Source organism: Ipomoea nil, unplaced genomic scaffold (assembly GCF_001879475.1).
Source record: "Ipomoea nil cultivar Tokyo-kokei standard unplaced genomic scaffold, Asagao_1.1 scaffold0688, whole genome shotgun sequence".
NCBI classification, from domain to species: domain Eukaryota; kingdom Viridiplantae; phylum Streptophyta; class Magnoliopsida; order Solanales; family Convolvulaceae; genus Ipomoea; species Ipomoea nil.
In genome coordinates, this window is record NW_017617116.1 from 3,540,181 (window position 1) to 3,552,851 (window position 12,671).

The window sequence follows — 12,671 nt, forward strand, 5'->3', positions numbered from 1 at the left end:
TGTTATTATTATTTTTATTATTGTTATTATTTTTATTATTGTTATTATTGTTATTATTGTTATTATTGTTATTATTGTTATTATTGTTATTATTATTATTATTGTTATTATTATTGTTATTATTATTATTATAAAGTAAAAACTTTTAGAAAAAAAAATTAGGAAAAAAAATTCCCGCCCAAAAGAGTATTCTCAAACCTCAAAAATGCATTTAATTACGTTACAAAATAACACAACTAATTTGGTTACAAAATCAAGCATTTAATTTGATGGGTGTAACCCCCAATCTAATTAAAAAAATAAATAAATAAACCAGGGCTGTATATAGGTATAACAATAAAAAAAAATTCTAACTAATAAAAAAATACGAAGCAGAGTAACCTGCGATGAGAAGGAGATGGCCCATCCATTGACATCTATCCATCAATTGAATGTTAAAAAAAAAAAAAAAAGAAGATGAATGTTAGTAAAGAATGTGTAGGACAAACACCGATAAACTAAACGATTCACAAAATCAAGCTCCCATCGCCTCAAAATCTTTAGTTTTAGAGATTTTATAACTCTAATTGGTTCATTTTTTGTACTTTTATTATGTTTATTGAGTACATGTTTTCATTATTTGTAGACAATAAATCTTTAACAAGGGTTGAGAACATTCGAAAAGAAAAAATCTTCAGTGCGATGGAACATATCGAAAGGTGTACGGAAATCTTTCAAAGATCACTTAGTATGGTATTGAGTGTACTAGAAGATAGTTAGAACTTAGAACATAATAAATTATATAATAATTTGTATAGATCGTATTGTACATCAACTACTAACGTTGTTTACCATGAAGTGTTTAATAATATGTACTATTCTATTTGTACATAATATTCAATAACAAGTTTTTTTTTTTTTTTAAATATAATTGTAATTCATGTATTTATTTATTGTACTTCAATTACCTGTATCATAAACTACTTCAAATAATTTTAATAATTATTTATTCATTATAACATTACAAACAAATTTTTAATATTTAGTCGTGCCTCACACGAGACAATATTAGTACATACTAATTTCTTATCCTTATACAAAAAAAAAAAAAAAAAACAAAAAACAAAAATCCATCACTTTAAGAGTTCCTCACATTCTAACATAACATGATTGTAGATAAGTAAATTACGGTAATTCATAATTCATATGCATTTTATAAGTGAAAAGACTACATTTACTTGCCTCATCCACCCAGGCTAATTTGATACTAACTCTCATTTCTTCATTTTATGTTCCATGTAAGTATGCAACGATTATTTCCATACATAATTAAAGATAACATTAACTCACTAATCGCTTCTATAACTAAAGGAGTAATGTATTCTTCTTTTAACTTATTATCTTAGGAGCTAATACTTTTTTTTTTTTTTTTCATAACTATTTATCTACAAAGGATAATGTATTCTTCCTTTATACCTTTCTTAAGAGTTAATATTTTGTTTTCCAAACAAAAAAAAAAAGTCAATATTTTAATTTATAAAAAAATCCAATTACTATTAGTCTATTACTCCGTAGCTAAAAATGTGAAATCGGTCTAGTTCATAAGACATGTCTCGCTGAATTCAATTTCATGTCTTCACTCCATCAAACTACCAAAAACTGAAAATTTTCAGACACCATGTGACCATGTCCCAAAGAAAAGAAACCCATATCATCACTCTCTTTTGAATCCTTCATCTTCATCCTTCTTCTCTCTGAATCACCCACCCCTCCTTCCTCTTTGCAATTGATTCTCCTTTTTACTCCGCGAATATGGCAAAGGGGGAGAGTCTGAATCACAATTCATCCAAAATCCACCCCGCCAGTGATCCCAGCACCGATTCCTCCTATTCACTTGAGAAATTTCGCCTATATGAAACTCAAGCGGTACGTTTTCTGCTTTCTTTTCTATTTTTCTTGGTTCTTGAATCCGTATTTCGGTGGTTGCTTCTTTTTCTGATCATCAATGAAAATTCGCTTCGGAGTTTGGATTCTTCTCCAAAGTTTCAAACTTTATGTTTTGACTGCTTTCCAGATTTGTTGAGAACAGGAAATGTTTAATTATCAGTGTTGCTGAAGGATACCCATTTCTTATTTTTTGAAATTTCTGTGCGTAGAGGTTTTATCTGATTGGAAGCGATAGGAATAAGCAATTTTTCAGAGTGCTGAAGATCGATAGGATGGAGCCTTCAGAACTGAATATTAGTGAAGATCCAGTGGTGTACCCTGTTCAGGAAGTGAAGAGCTTGCTGCAAAGGATTGATGAGGGCAATCGAGCCACTGGAGGATTGACTTTGGGGGTCAAAGTTTATGGCATTGTTGGTAATTGCTCTGATGATCAGGATAATTGGAAAAAGTTTTTTATTTTTTAATTTTTTTTTAAATGAAAATATTGTCCTAACTTTGTACCTATGTTGAATTGATTAGGTTGTATTAAATTCTTGGAGTCATATTATCTTGTATTGGTGACAAAGCGGCGTCAGATTGGTAGTTTATGTGGTCATGCCATTTATACTATAGATGAGAGCCAAATCATCACAATTCCACATGTTTCTGTTCAGACTGATCTTGCTCATTCAAAAACTGAGCTGCGGTAACATTTTTGTTTTGAATATTCTGTATATGTGATGCCATTTATACTATAGAATTAATTTTTTTTTTTTTTTTTTGGTTCTAACCAAGAAGCTTGCTTTTAATTCTCTCGTAATCATCATATAGAAAATTATTCTTGCTTTAGACTTATCCAATAAAAAAATAAAATAAAATGAAAAAGAAAGAGGAAGCTCTTCTTATTTTGTATGATTTTGGTCTCACTGAACTTGAAACCTCTATTTCACTTCATGATGGTAACTTTCGCCTTTTTACCTTTTGATATGCTTTGTTAATCAGTGTATTTTTTACTTGACTTATCCAGCTGTCTACTCCTACATGCAGGTACAAAAAGCTTTTATCCAGTGTTGACTTGACTAAAGATTTTTTCTATAGTCATACATATCCTATAATGCGTAGCTTGCAAAAGAATGTCTTGTCAATGAGTGAGGAAGGGATGCCGTATGACAACATTTTTGTTTGGAATGCGTATCTAACAGAAACAATTAGATCAAGATGTAAGAACACTATGTGGACAATTGCTTTGGTTCATGGACACTTTAGGCAGGTAGTTACTTTTCTCTAGTTTTCAAATGCTCTACTGTTTTTAGTTTGCCAAAAAAGAAGAAGAAGAGAGGAAATAGGTCTTATAGAATAATTTCAAATCCTAAATCCTACTACACATTTCTTCCTGAAGCTGCTCCTCCCCTTTACATCTTATAGACTTGCCACAGTTTCAATATGTGATCTGATTCTTGTATCTTTTTTCTTGGGAATAAGGGATTTGGTACATTAATTTAACATTAAATCATGCTTGTGAGTTTTTTTTTTTTTTTTTTGGGCATTAAGTGAAGAAAAAATAAGTTAAACTTAAAAACAACGCTAGACACAAGAACACACACATATATGATATATTAATATTGTAATTTTGAGGTCATGCAGGTGCTCATATATATATGTTGAACCTTTTTTTTTTTTTTGTTGGGAGTACCCTGGGGAGTAGGGTTGACACTTTTCAATTTGATTTTAGAATATTGTTAATTGTTCATTGAAATAGCTAATTTCTTCATCTGTAGAATTAAAGTTGTCGCTTTGTTCTTTAAAATGGAAACATGGTGTCCCTGCTTTCTCATTCAATTTTCCATTCCAACACTCTTTAGCCATTTAATGAGGATTCAAAATTAAACATTCTAACTGTTCTGGTTTTGCTTGGTTCCAGGTCAGACTATCAATATTTGGAAGAGAGTTTAGTGTTTCCTTGATCTCAAGACGTTCACGACATTTTGCTGGGACACGGTATGAACTAGCTTTTGTGTTATTTTTCTGAAGTACTATACCCCTCTACATACTCTCTGAATCTTGTTATGTCAACAATTTTAAAATATAAATATTGGAAAAGAGGGAAGCTAAATTTTCTCTTGGATTATGGAGTTGAATTAAACTATATTAGATTTAGAAAGAAGATAATGGTGGAAGAGGATGACAAATTGTCCTAAAAGACAAAAGTAAAGAGAGTTATAATCCTTGGTCTCTTACTGTTTACTTTATCTTGTTATGTGGTGAACATATGAGGTTAATAAGCACTCATTAGAGTAGTCTTACTCTGCCAATAAATTAAAGCTGGAGAGAAAATACATCCAACTTAAAGAGTTAAAGATTTAACAAATAAAATTTCTAAAGATATAAGATATACAAGTAGTTTATGCAATGATTCTGAATGTGGCATGCATTAATCTATACAAAAGAGGGAAACAGAAGGAGAAGCCTGAGTTGATGATCTTTGAAATGTGATATGCTCACATAGTTGTTGATATAACAAAGATAATCAGGTTTTCAACTTAAGTGATCTTTTATTTGAAAAGAAAAAGGTGTTCTAGGTGCTTTTGTTTCATGAGAGAACTGGGATGAGTTGGATCAATGCTGCAGCTGCTAACTTTTACTGTACAGTTCCATATAACATTCTAATTAGAACTAAGTCGGTTTGTATTGTTCCAGTAATACATGTCATAGTTGCAAACTTGGTCGAATTTAGATTTACTTCTAGCTATTTGAACTTGTACTGGGTTCGGTGACCTCCTCGGAAATCCTTGTGTTGCATCCCCTACCAGTAGACTGCTAGTAGCCAACTAGGATGGATTAAGGCTTAGCAGTAGAAGAAAAACAGTGAATCCCAGACTTCTTAAGCTTCAACTTACTGTTTTTATTTGTATGGCAGTTTGTCTCCCTGTTTCACTATTTTGAGTACTTGTAATCAATTGTCAGTCTTTAGCTCTACAGTGTGCATGTATGTGAAATGTGTGTATCAATAGTTGTGCTAAATAGGTGATATATTACGTTGTACATTTTTAGCTATGTTCTTTTTTACAGTTGGTCTCGAGTCTTGACAATCATTTTTGCATTTCTGCTATTTCATCTACATATATTATGTATGTTTGTGAGATACTATGCCTGTTCTCAAATTCTTGGCAATGTTTTCATTTTTAAATCATGTGCCTGGACATATATTCAGATGGTTTTTTGGTCTGTCATTATTTGTATAAAAAATCTTGATTTGAAGTTACACATTTTCATTTGGCTGCATGTGTCTCTTTAATATTTGCTAAGTTTGGGGAAGGTCCTAGGGAGGAAGAACAACTACCCAGGTCAGTTGTCTCTTTCTGTCCTCTTTGGGAATGCAGTGCATGCAAATCTTCTCCTTGCTCTTAACATCAGTGGATCAACCCCCCTTTCTCTCCATCTTGTATTGTCAGCAAAAATCCAATGTTTGAGTGTGTAATAATGGTGGTAATGTGGTATCTTTTTTGCTGATTATTCCTTTCTGATTCAAAATATCTAGTTTGCAATTACCTTTCATTCATTCGAATGGTTATTTTGGTGATTGCTCTTGTTGGTTTTACTTGTTTAGCTTTTGTGTAGTTGTAACTTGGTTGGTGGAACTCTTTGCAGGGTATTTTACTGTTAAGTTTTGATTATTGGTCTGTAGTTTTAAGTCATATTGACATAGTGTACTTGTTTCTCAATTTCAACCAGCTGGTGAAACTCTTTAAGTTTTCGGCTGTGACACTTATTACTGATATTGAGAGTTAGAGACAATATATAGACATATGTATATAACCTTATTTTATCTCTGTTTTGGGTTGATTTTGCTGATTGAACTGAATATTGTTTATTGTTTTGATGTTTCTACTGACTTTGCCAGGAATCTTGTGCCACAAAAAATTTAAGGGATAAATGTAATGATGAGTGCTTGTTTCTTTGAAGTTATTATGTATGGCATGTGCAGTCTTTATCCTCTGATAGGCATATACATATTTGACATTGCTAATAATGTGCTAAGAATCAGTTAGACATTTATTTCTTCTGAATAATTAATTAATTGAATTGGTGACCGTGGTTCCTCATTCAACCATCTAAGTGTGTAAGTAGTGGGTTGCTTTCACTATTCACTTATTTGTTGCGTCAACTGATTACTTATGCGTTTTCTATGATATATAAAGTGTTTTAGTTCAATGGGTGGCCCATAGATATATAACTGAATCAAACAGAATCTGAACCGTGAGATGAGATAATGTAAAGTATTGTAATATTAAAATTTATTTCATTTTAAAAATCAAATTTTTTTCTGACAGATGTTTTGGTCAGTTTTGGTTTATTTACATTGAAAAAAAATATGCTTATTGAGTTTGAGCTTTCCCATTGATTCAAGGGCTTACCATTCCATTGGTAAATGGTTGCAGCTACTTGAAAAGGGGAGTTAATGATCATGGAAGAGTGGCAAATGATGTTGAAACAGAGCAAATTGTCCTCGATGAAAAAGCTGGGTCATGCAAAGGAAGAATGAGTTCTGTTGTGCAAATGAGGGGTTCAATTCCTCTTTTCTGGTCACAAGAAGCTTCAAGATTTAGTCCAAAACCAGATATAATCTGTAAGAACTATTGCATCTGTTTGGTTTTTACCATTACTTTATAATATTCTTCTGATTTTTCTGAGTTGTGTGCTATGCTGCTGAATCCAGTACAAAGATATGATCCAACTTATGAGGCAACAAAGATGCATTTTGAAGACCTGGCAAGGAGATATGGAAACCCCATCATTGTACTTAATCTGATAAAGGTTAGTGTCTAAAGCTTATCTTAATTCTTATGGAAACCCCAATAATACTCATATAACTCAAACATATTTACCTATTTGAACCTCATGCACTCTCATTATGGGTGGGATTGTTTGAAGATTGATCAAGTTGGGTTGTAACTATATTGTCACTGTTCATTTTTTGTGCTCTTTTTTTCTTTTCTTTCTTTCTTTCGTGTGTGTGTGTGTGTGTGTGTGTGTGTTTTTTTTTCCTTTTTCGGGGAGGGGGGAGAGCCATTTCTATTTTCCTTGTTAATGTTATTCTATTCTGATTTCTTAATGATATGGGTAATTTTCAACTTAATGCTTCCAGCATGTTAGGAGATCCACACTTAATGCTACTCAGTTCTAGGATTTCCTCTGCATGCACAATTGTTACTGTCTTTACACATTCGTTTGTTGATTTCAGACTGTAGAGAAAAGGCCACGAGAAATGATGCTGAGGCGTGAGTTTGCAAATGCAGTTGGATATTTGAACCAAATTTTTTCTGGAGAACATCAGCTGAAATTCATACACTGGGACTTCCACAAGTTTGCAAAAAGGTAGATATGCTTAGTTTTTTGTGAATACACTTCTTTAGAATTTATGCTGATCTTTTACCCTGTGTCTTGAAGCAAATCTGCAAATGTGTTGGCAGTTTTGGGTGGTGTGGCAAGTGAAGCCCTTGATTTAACAGGATTTTACTGTAGTGGAAAGCCTTTTCTTGTCAGAAAGCGAGCTACTCAAATCAGTAGGACAAGTACTGCGAGGTAATAACATGATTTGCCCTTTCGATTTTGAAAAATTACTTTCTTATAGTCTATAGCATCTTGGATGAATTTTGTCCCTTCTCATAGGCTTTCAGTAGGAGAATTCTGTCTTTGGCATTTGAAACTATTATGGTATGATATAGGCAATTCAATAATGAGAACAATATTATTCCCAGATCTTCAGACAGCAATCTATATATTTTATGATCAAACGTCGGAGACTGCTAGTGTTGGAAATATTACTGGACCTTTTTTGGGATTTCTTTGTTGAAAGATTTTGTTTTCTAGTTTTGGAAAGATGTATTTCTTTTTTAATTGCGGAGTTTTTGCATTTTAAAGTGGGCCTTTTTAGGGGTATCATGAAAGAGAAGAAGAAAAGTAATCAGAATTCTTTTTGGGATGTGCAAGGTGTATTTAGTAGTAAGGTTCTTTTTAATTGATGCATCATTATTAGCGTATAACCTAAGATTGGACCAAGGTCACTCAACTGGACTATAATGCACATGGACCAAATCACACTAAAAGACTGAATCCAATCAATTAGTTAGTTTAACCCATGGCCTTATAAACCTATATGTCCTCTCTTATATTTTCAATGTGGGACTCTTAACACTCCCACTCAAGTGGACAACCGGGTCATTTTGAATCTAACCGGTTAACCACTCGAAATTGGATTGGACCCTCCCCTGAACCGAAAGCTCTAGACGCCACCAAAGTGGATCGAACAAGCGGGCTTGGGATTGGATCCTCCCCCTGAAACGAAAGCTTGGACACCACCAATACCCAGGTAGACAACCGGGCTCTGAGACCATGTTATAATCTAAGATTTGGCCAAGGTCACTCGACTGGGCTATAATGCACATGGGCCAAACCACACCAATCAATTAGCTAGTCTAACCCATGGCCTTATAAACCCATATGTTTTCAATGTGGACTCTTAACAATCAACTACATGTTTTACTTTGGGGGCATCTTGGTTTTTAATACCTCTTTGGATTCCGTTGTGGAGGAGGATGATTTCATCTGGCAAGCATTGATTTTCCTGGAATCCAATTATATGCTCGACCTTTCACGTGCATGAAATCTATATCCTATTATCTTGTTGAGCGATCATCAGTTAACTAAAGTCTTGAAAGGCTTGCCTCTGTGCATTTCTCACTTACCTATCTCATCCATTACATTGTGAGGGTGGGGTTTTGAGGGTCCCTCTTTCATAAAATTGATTTCATTATTCTTTTGACATTGTTTATACTGTCTTTTTTATATACTTTCACGTTTCTGATGTCAATATTTTGTTAATCACAAAAGAAGTATTTGAGATCCTTCTTGATGAGAATGGCATCATTATTTTATCCTAGTACATTTAGGTTGTTATCATCTATTACTCTTATCCTATATTGCATTATATTTTGTGTTCTATTTTCTTCTGTAAGAAAAAAAGGGGGAGAGTGATGCTGGGGTTCGTTCCGTGCATATCCTTTTTTTGCACCTATGAAGTTGCTAAATGGTGTTTTATTCACAGTGGTTTTCTCCAGACACTGGTTATGCTCTTTTTGTTCCAAACTTTTCTTATTGTACTAAACCATTTTTATCCTTGCTTTGGGCAGGGACTCTTCTATAAGAGATTTGAGAGCTAGTTCAGGGGACCTATCTAGGATTGGTAGTGCTAACGATGTTCTTAATTCCTTAAGCAAACAAGATAGAGAGATGGATAGTAATCTGCAGGTTGGCAAAGATAATAGCACTAATGTTGCACCGCAATTTCAAAGTGGAGTGCTCCGCACAAATTGCATTGATTGCTTGGACCGAACAAATGTTGCCCAATATGCTTATGGTCTTGAAGCTTTGGGTCGTCAACTACATGCAATGGGATTGACTGATAAGCCCAAAGTGGATGCCGATAGTAGCATTGCTGCTGCTCTCATGGATATGTACCAGAGTATGGGTGATGCCCTAGCTCAACAGTATGGCGGCTCTGCAGCTCACAACACTGTGCGTTCATCATATATTTACAAGTCGAATTTAGTACTTGGTTATCTTGAATTTGGTAATCTTCTTGTGTTACTAAGGGAGTGCTGATATCTTGACTTTGCTTATGCTACTGTGGCGAACAAATGTAGGTCTTTCCTGAAAGGCAGGGCAAGTGGAAAGCTACGACCCAGTCAAGGGAATTTCTGAAGTCTATCAAACGCTACTATAGTAATGCATATACTGATGGTGAAAAACAAGATGCTATTAATCTGTAAATATCAATCATTTGCCATTAATCTTGCGTTTTTGTTTTCTGGGCAACCTGATATCTAAAGGTTTTCCCTTCTGGAGTAGTTGACTTGTCAACCTGGAAATTTCATATCTTGCAGTTTTATCATGGTCATAAGGTCTCTATTTTGATCAGTTTATTTTCCCAGATTTTTGGGTTATTTCCAACCTCAGGAGGGGAAACCTGCACTTTGGGAGTTGGATTCCGATTATTATCTTCACGTTTCTGGTATTGGAGATGACATTGTTCCAGAGAAATGGTAAACAGTTTGTTACTAATTTTTGCATTTTATGCTCTGTATAGAATTCTTTTAAACATTATCTTGCTTTCCTCGAGTTTGGTCTATGTAATGTATTGTAGACTATCTTTGGAGTGTTGATCGTAATATATATAAAAAAATAATAAATGTACAATCTTGTTATCATCTTAAACTTTTAGTTGAGACAGAAAACTTCCTTCAATTTTGAGGCATCAGTTTTTACTTAATGATCCAATGAATGTAAAGATCATGTCTTTTCCATTCTTAATTTCTTAGTTTCAATTTACAGTTCTTCAGTTGAAGGAAGGCCTTTAGGACAGGGGGCTACTCTGGCTCCTATTCCAGCTTGCAGGGAGGACTTCTCACGAATCAAATTTACTTCTTTTGATAAACTGATGGGAAGAACTTGCAGTTATATCAGAAATGTCCGGCTTTGCAGTGAAACTGAGCAAAAGTCTGGAAATTCTGGAGTTGCTCCTGATGCGGCGTAAGTTCTTTCTTCAAATATACTTTCTGATAGGGCATTTGATGGTTATTTTATGTAATTATCTGAATTTTTAATTGCAGTGAGATACAGCTTAAGAGCCCAAATTGGCTTTTTGGACAAAGGAAGTATGAAGATGGTAACACTGCAACCAAGTTGGGCTCGAACGAATTTCCTAATGGTGGGTCCCAAGATTTGAGGAGAATCGATGGCTTAGGTGATCTTAGCTGGCTCTCTAGCATTACTGACACCAGTGACGAGGACACCTTCCAAAGGTATTTTTTTTCCCGAAAATTTCATTTGCACCTTATCTAGAGCTAGCTGCCTCTTGCTTGGTAGAGTTAATTCAATATGCAGCAATGTGCAATACTTAGTATTTGCCTTGATATAAGTAAAAAGTTTTAAATATTCCAATTCGGATATTGTGTTTGGTAAATTGATTATGATGTGCAGTGTTGCAAAAATCGCGCCTAGGCGCTAGGCGGTTGGCCACCTAGGCGCTCTAGGCGCCCGCCTAGGTCCCCAGGCACTCTAGGCGCCCGCCTAGGTCCCCAGGCACTCTAGGCGCCCGCCTAGAGGGCGCCTAGCGATTTTTTCAACCTTGATGATGTGTGTTGACTTCTCCTTCAGATACTTGGACATGACCACCGTAAACGAGGCAAATGGCTGGTATGGTGGTACGTTGCTTGGTGATCAAGATGAAACCAGTGAAATCTACAGGAATTATGCTGAACTTATCCAGGTACAGACGAATTTTTTTTGTTCTTGCGTTGGTGAACTTCAGTATTTCATGAATCAATCATAGTTGGATCATAACTGTTGATCAATGGCCTATTTCTCTTTGATTTACGGGAAAATAGCCCTTTCAGCTTGTCACTATGTCCATAAGCATAATTCTTCCGGTCCTATACTATACTCGTAGATGCATTAATCATTAAAATCATGTTCTCCTCTCTGGAACAATAATTATATTCTGGATCTTAATTTCCCCGATGGTTTGGTTTGGTATTAACTGGTACAAAACAAACAAACAGGGTCCTGCGATGGAACCATTTGGTAATGACTTAGAGAAGGAGAAATACTACGCCAACCTTTTAAGCAAGGGCTCAATCGATGCCATGGATGATGCAGCTATTGAATCAGAGATGGAATCTGAGCTGAGTGGCTATGACAAGATCGGCAATGATCTCGGGATTTTCCCCGACTCGTGTAGAACTTTGGCTGGTGATCCAAGCCAGTTGACTAGATGGTTGATTGGGGAAGATAGGCTACCCAAAGCTTGAAGTTACACCCACTCCTCCACTCCTGCTTTGCTTTGCTTTGTGCCACTACTACTCTTTATCATATCTGATCTGATCTCGAATTATACTCCTATATCTGATCTCGAGATCTCTTATAAAGAATTATACTCCTAAGCCATTTATGATATCTGATATCGAGACCTCTTATAAAGAATTATACACCTAAGCCATCGAGGCCCGAGGAAAAGGGTGAGTAGATGACTGTTTGAGCAGCAAGTTTTACTGCTGATAAGCATGCTGCTTAGAGTTAGTTGTATTGAGTGTTGTAGAGGTAATGTGATAGACTCCTTGTATGATTATATGTATGATGTATTCTTGACTCACAAGACTGAATATTCAAGTGAAAATTAGTATATTGTTATTGCCTTATTCTTCCTGACATGAACATTACCAATTTGCACCAAAATTTATGTATCCAAGAATATATATACACACACCCTTTGTATCAGTAATGGGACACAAACTTGAAATGTATGCATGTACCCACAACTCCGCATAGTTCAGTTGATTCTTGAGTAGCAAATTATAAACATGGACACAGAATCAAGTCCTGATAATCGCAGTATATGAGTCACAGTTCAGTTGATTCTTGAATAGCAGATTATACGCATGGACACAAAATCGAGTCCTGACAATCGCAGTGTGGGAGTCACAGTTCAATTGATTCTTGAGTAGTAGATTATAAGCATGGACGCAGAATCGAGTCCTGACAATCGCAGAGTGGGAGTCGGCTCCTTGTGGGCATTAAACATTGATCTTTTTACTTAACAGGTCACTAAATCACTGTAATTTACTACCTCCACAAATTCGGACCGAAGTGTGGGGGACCCGGGGCGAGGAATTTCACTTTTGTGGACAAGATATCATCATAAACTAAAA

General features: G+C 35.0%; 1 protein-coding gene across 2 annotated transcripts; it reads left to right on the forward strand.

The window, feature by feature from the left end:
* Positions 1-1,575: 1,575 nt before the first annotated feature.
* LOC109176097 (phosphoinositide phosphatase SAC1) lies at positions 1,576-12,171 on the forward strand. Of its 2 annotated transcripts, none has more exons than XM_019325526.1 (16): positions 1,576-1,905; positions 2,136-2,340; positions 2,446-2,611; positions 2,953-3,175; positions 3,827-3,903; positions 6,345-6,532; positions 6,623-6,720; positions 7,148-7,281; positions 7,354-7,488; positions 9,111-9,480; positions 9,609-9,730; positions 9,897-10,007; positions 10,297-10,494; positions 10,575-10,766; positions 11,122-11,233; positions 11,526-12,171. In XM_019325526.1, exons 1-16 carry the CDS (start codon positions 1,792-1,794, stop codon positions 11,772-11,774), a joined length of 2,694 nt encoding a protein of 897 aa, XP_019181071.1. In that variant the 5' UTR covers positions 1,576-1,791; the 3' UTR covers positions 11,775-12,171. The 2 variants fall into 2 exon arrangements, with proteins under 2 accessions (XP_019181071.1, XP_019181070.1); XM_019325525.1 differs by having other exon boundaries at positions 1,577-1,905; positions 9,096-9,480.
* Positions 12,172-12,671: the final 500 nt, after the last annotated feature.

What these genes read in the sequence shown, in the direction of transcription:
- LOC109176097 (XM_019325525.1), top strand. Translation starts at nt 1,792, where the DNA reads ATGGCAAAGGGGGAGAGTCTGAATCACAATTCATCCAAAATCCACCCC. An exon ending in GCTCTGCAGCTCACAACACT is followed by an intron (nt 9,481 to 9,608) that starts GTGCGTTCATCA and finishes GAACAAATGTAG; the next exon opens with GTCTTTCCTGAAAGGCAGGG. An exon ending in GACATTGTTCCAGAGAAATG is followed by an intron (nt 10,008 to 10,296) that starts GTAAACAGTTTG and finishes TTCAATTTACAG; the next exon opens with TTCTTCAGTTGAAGGAAGGC.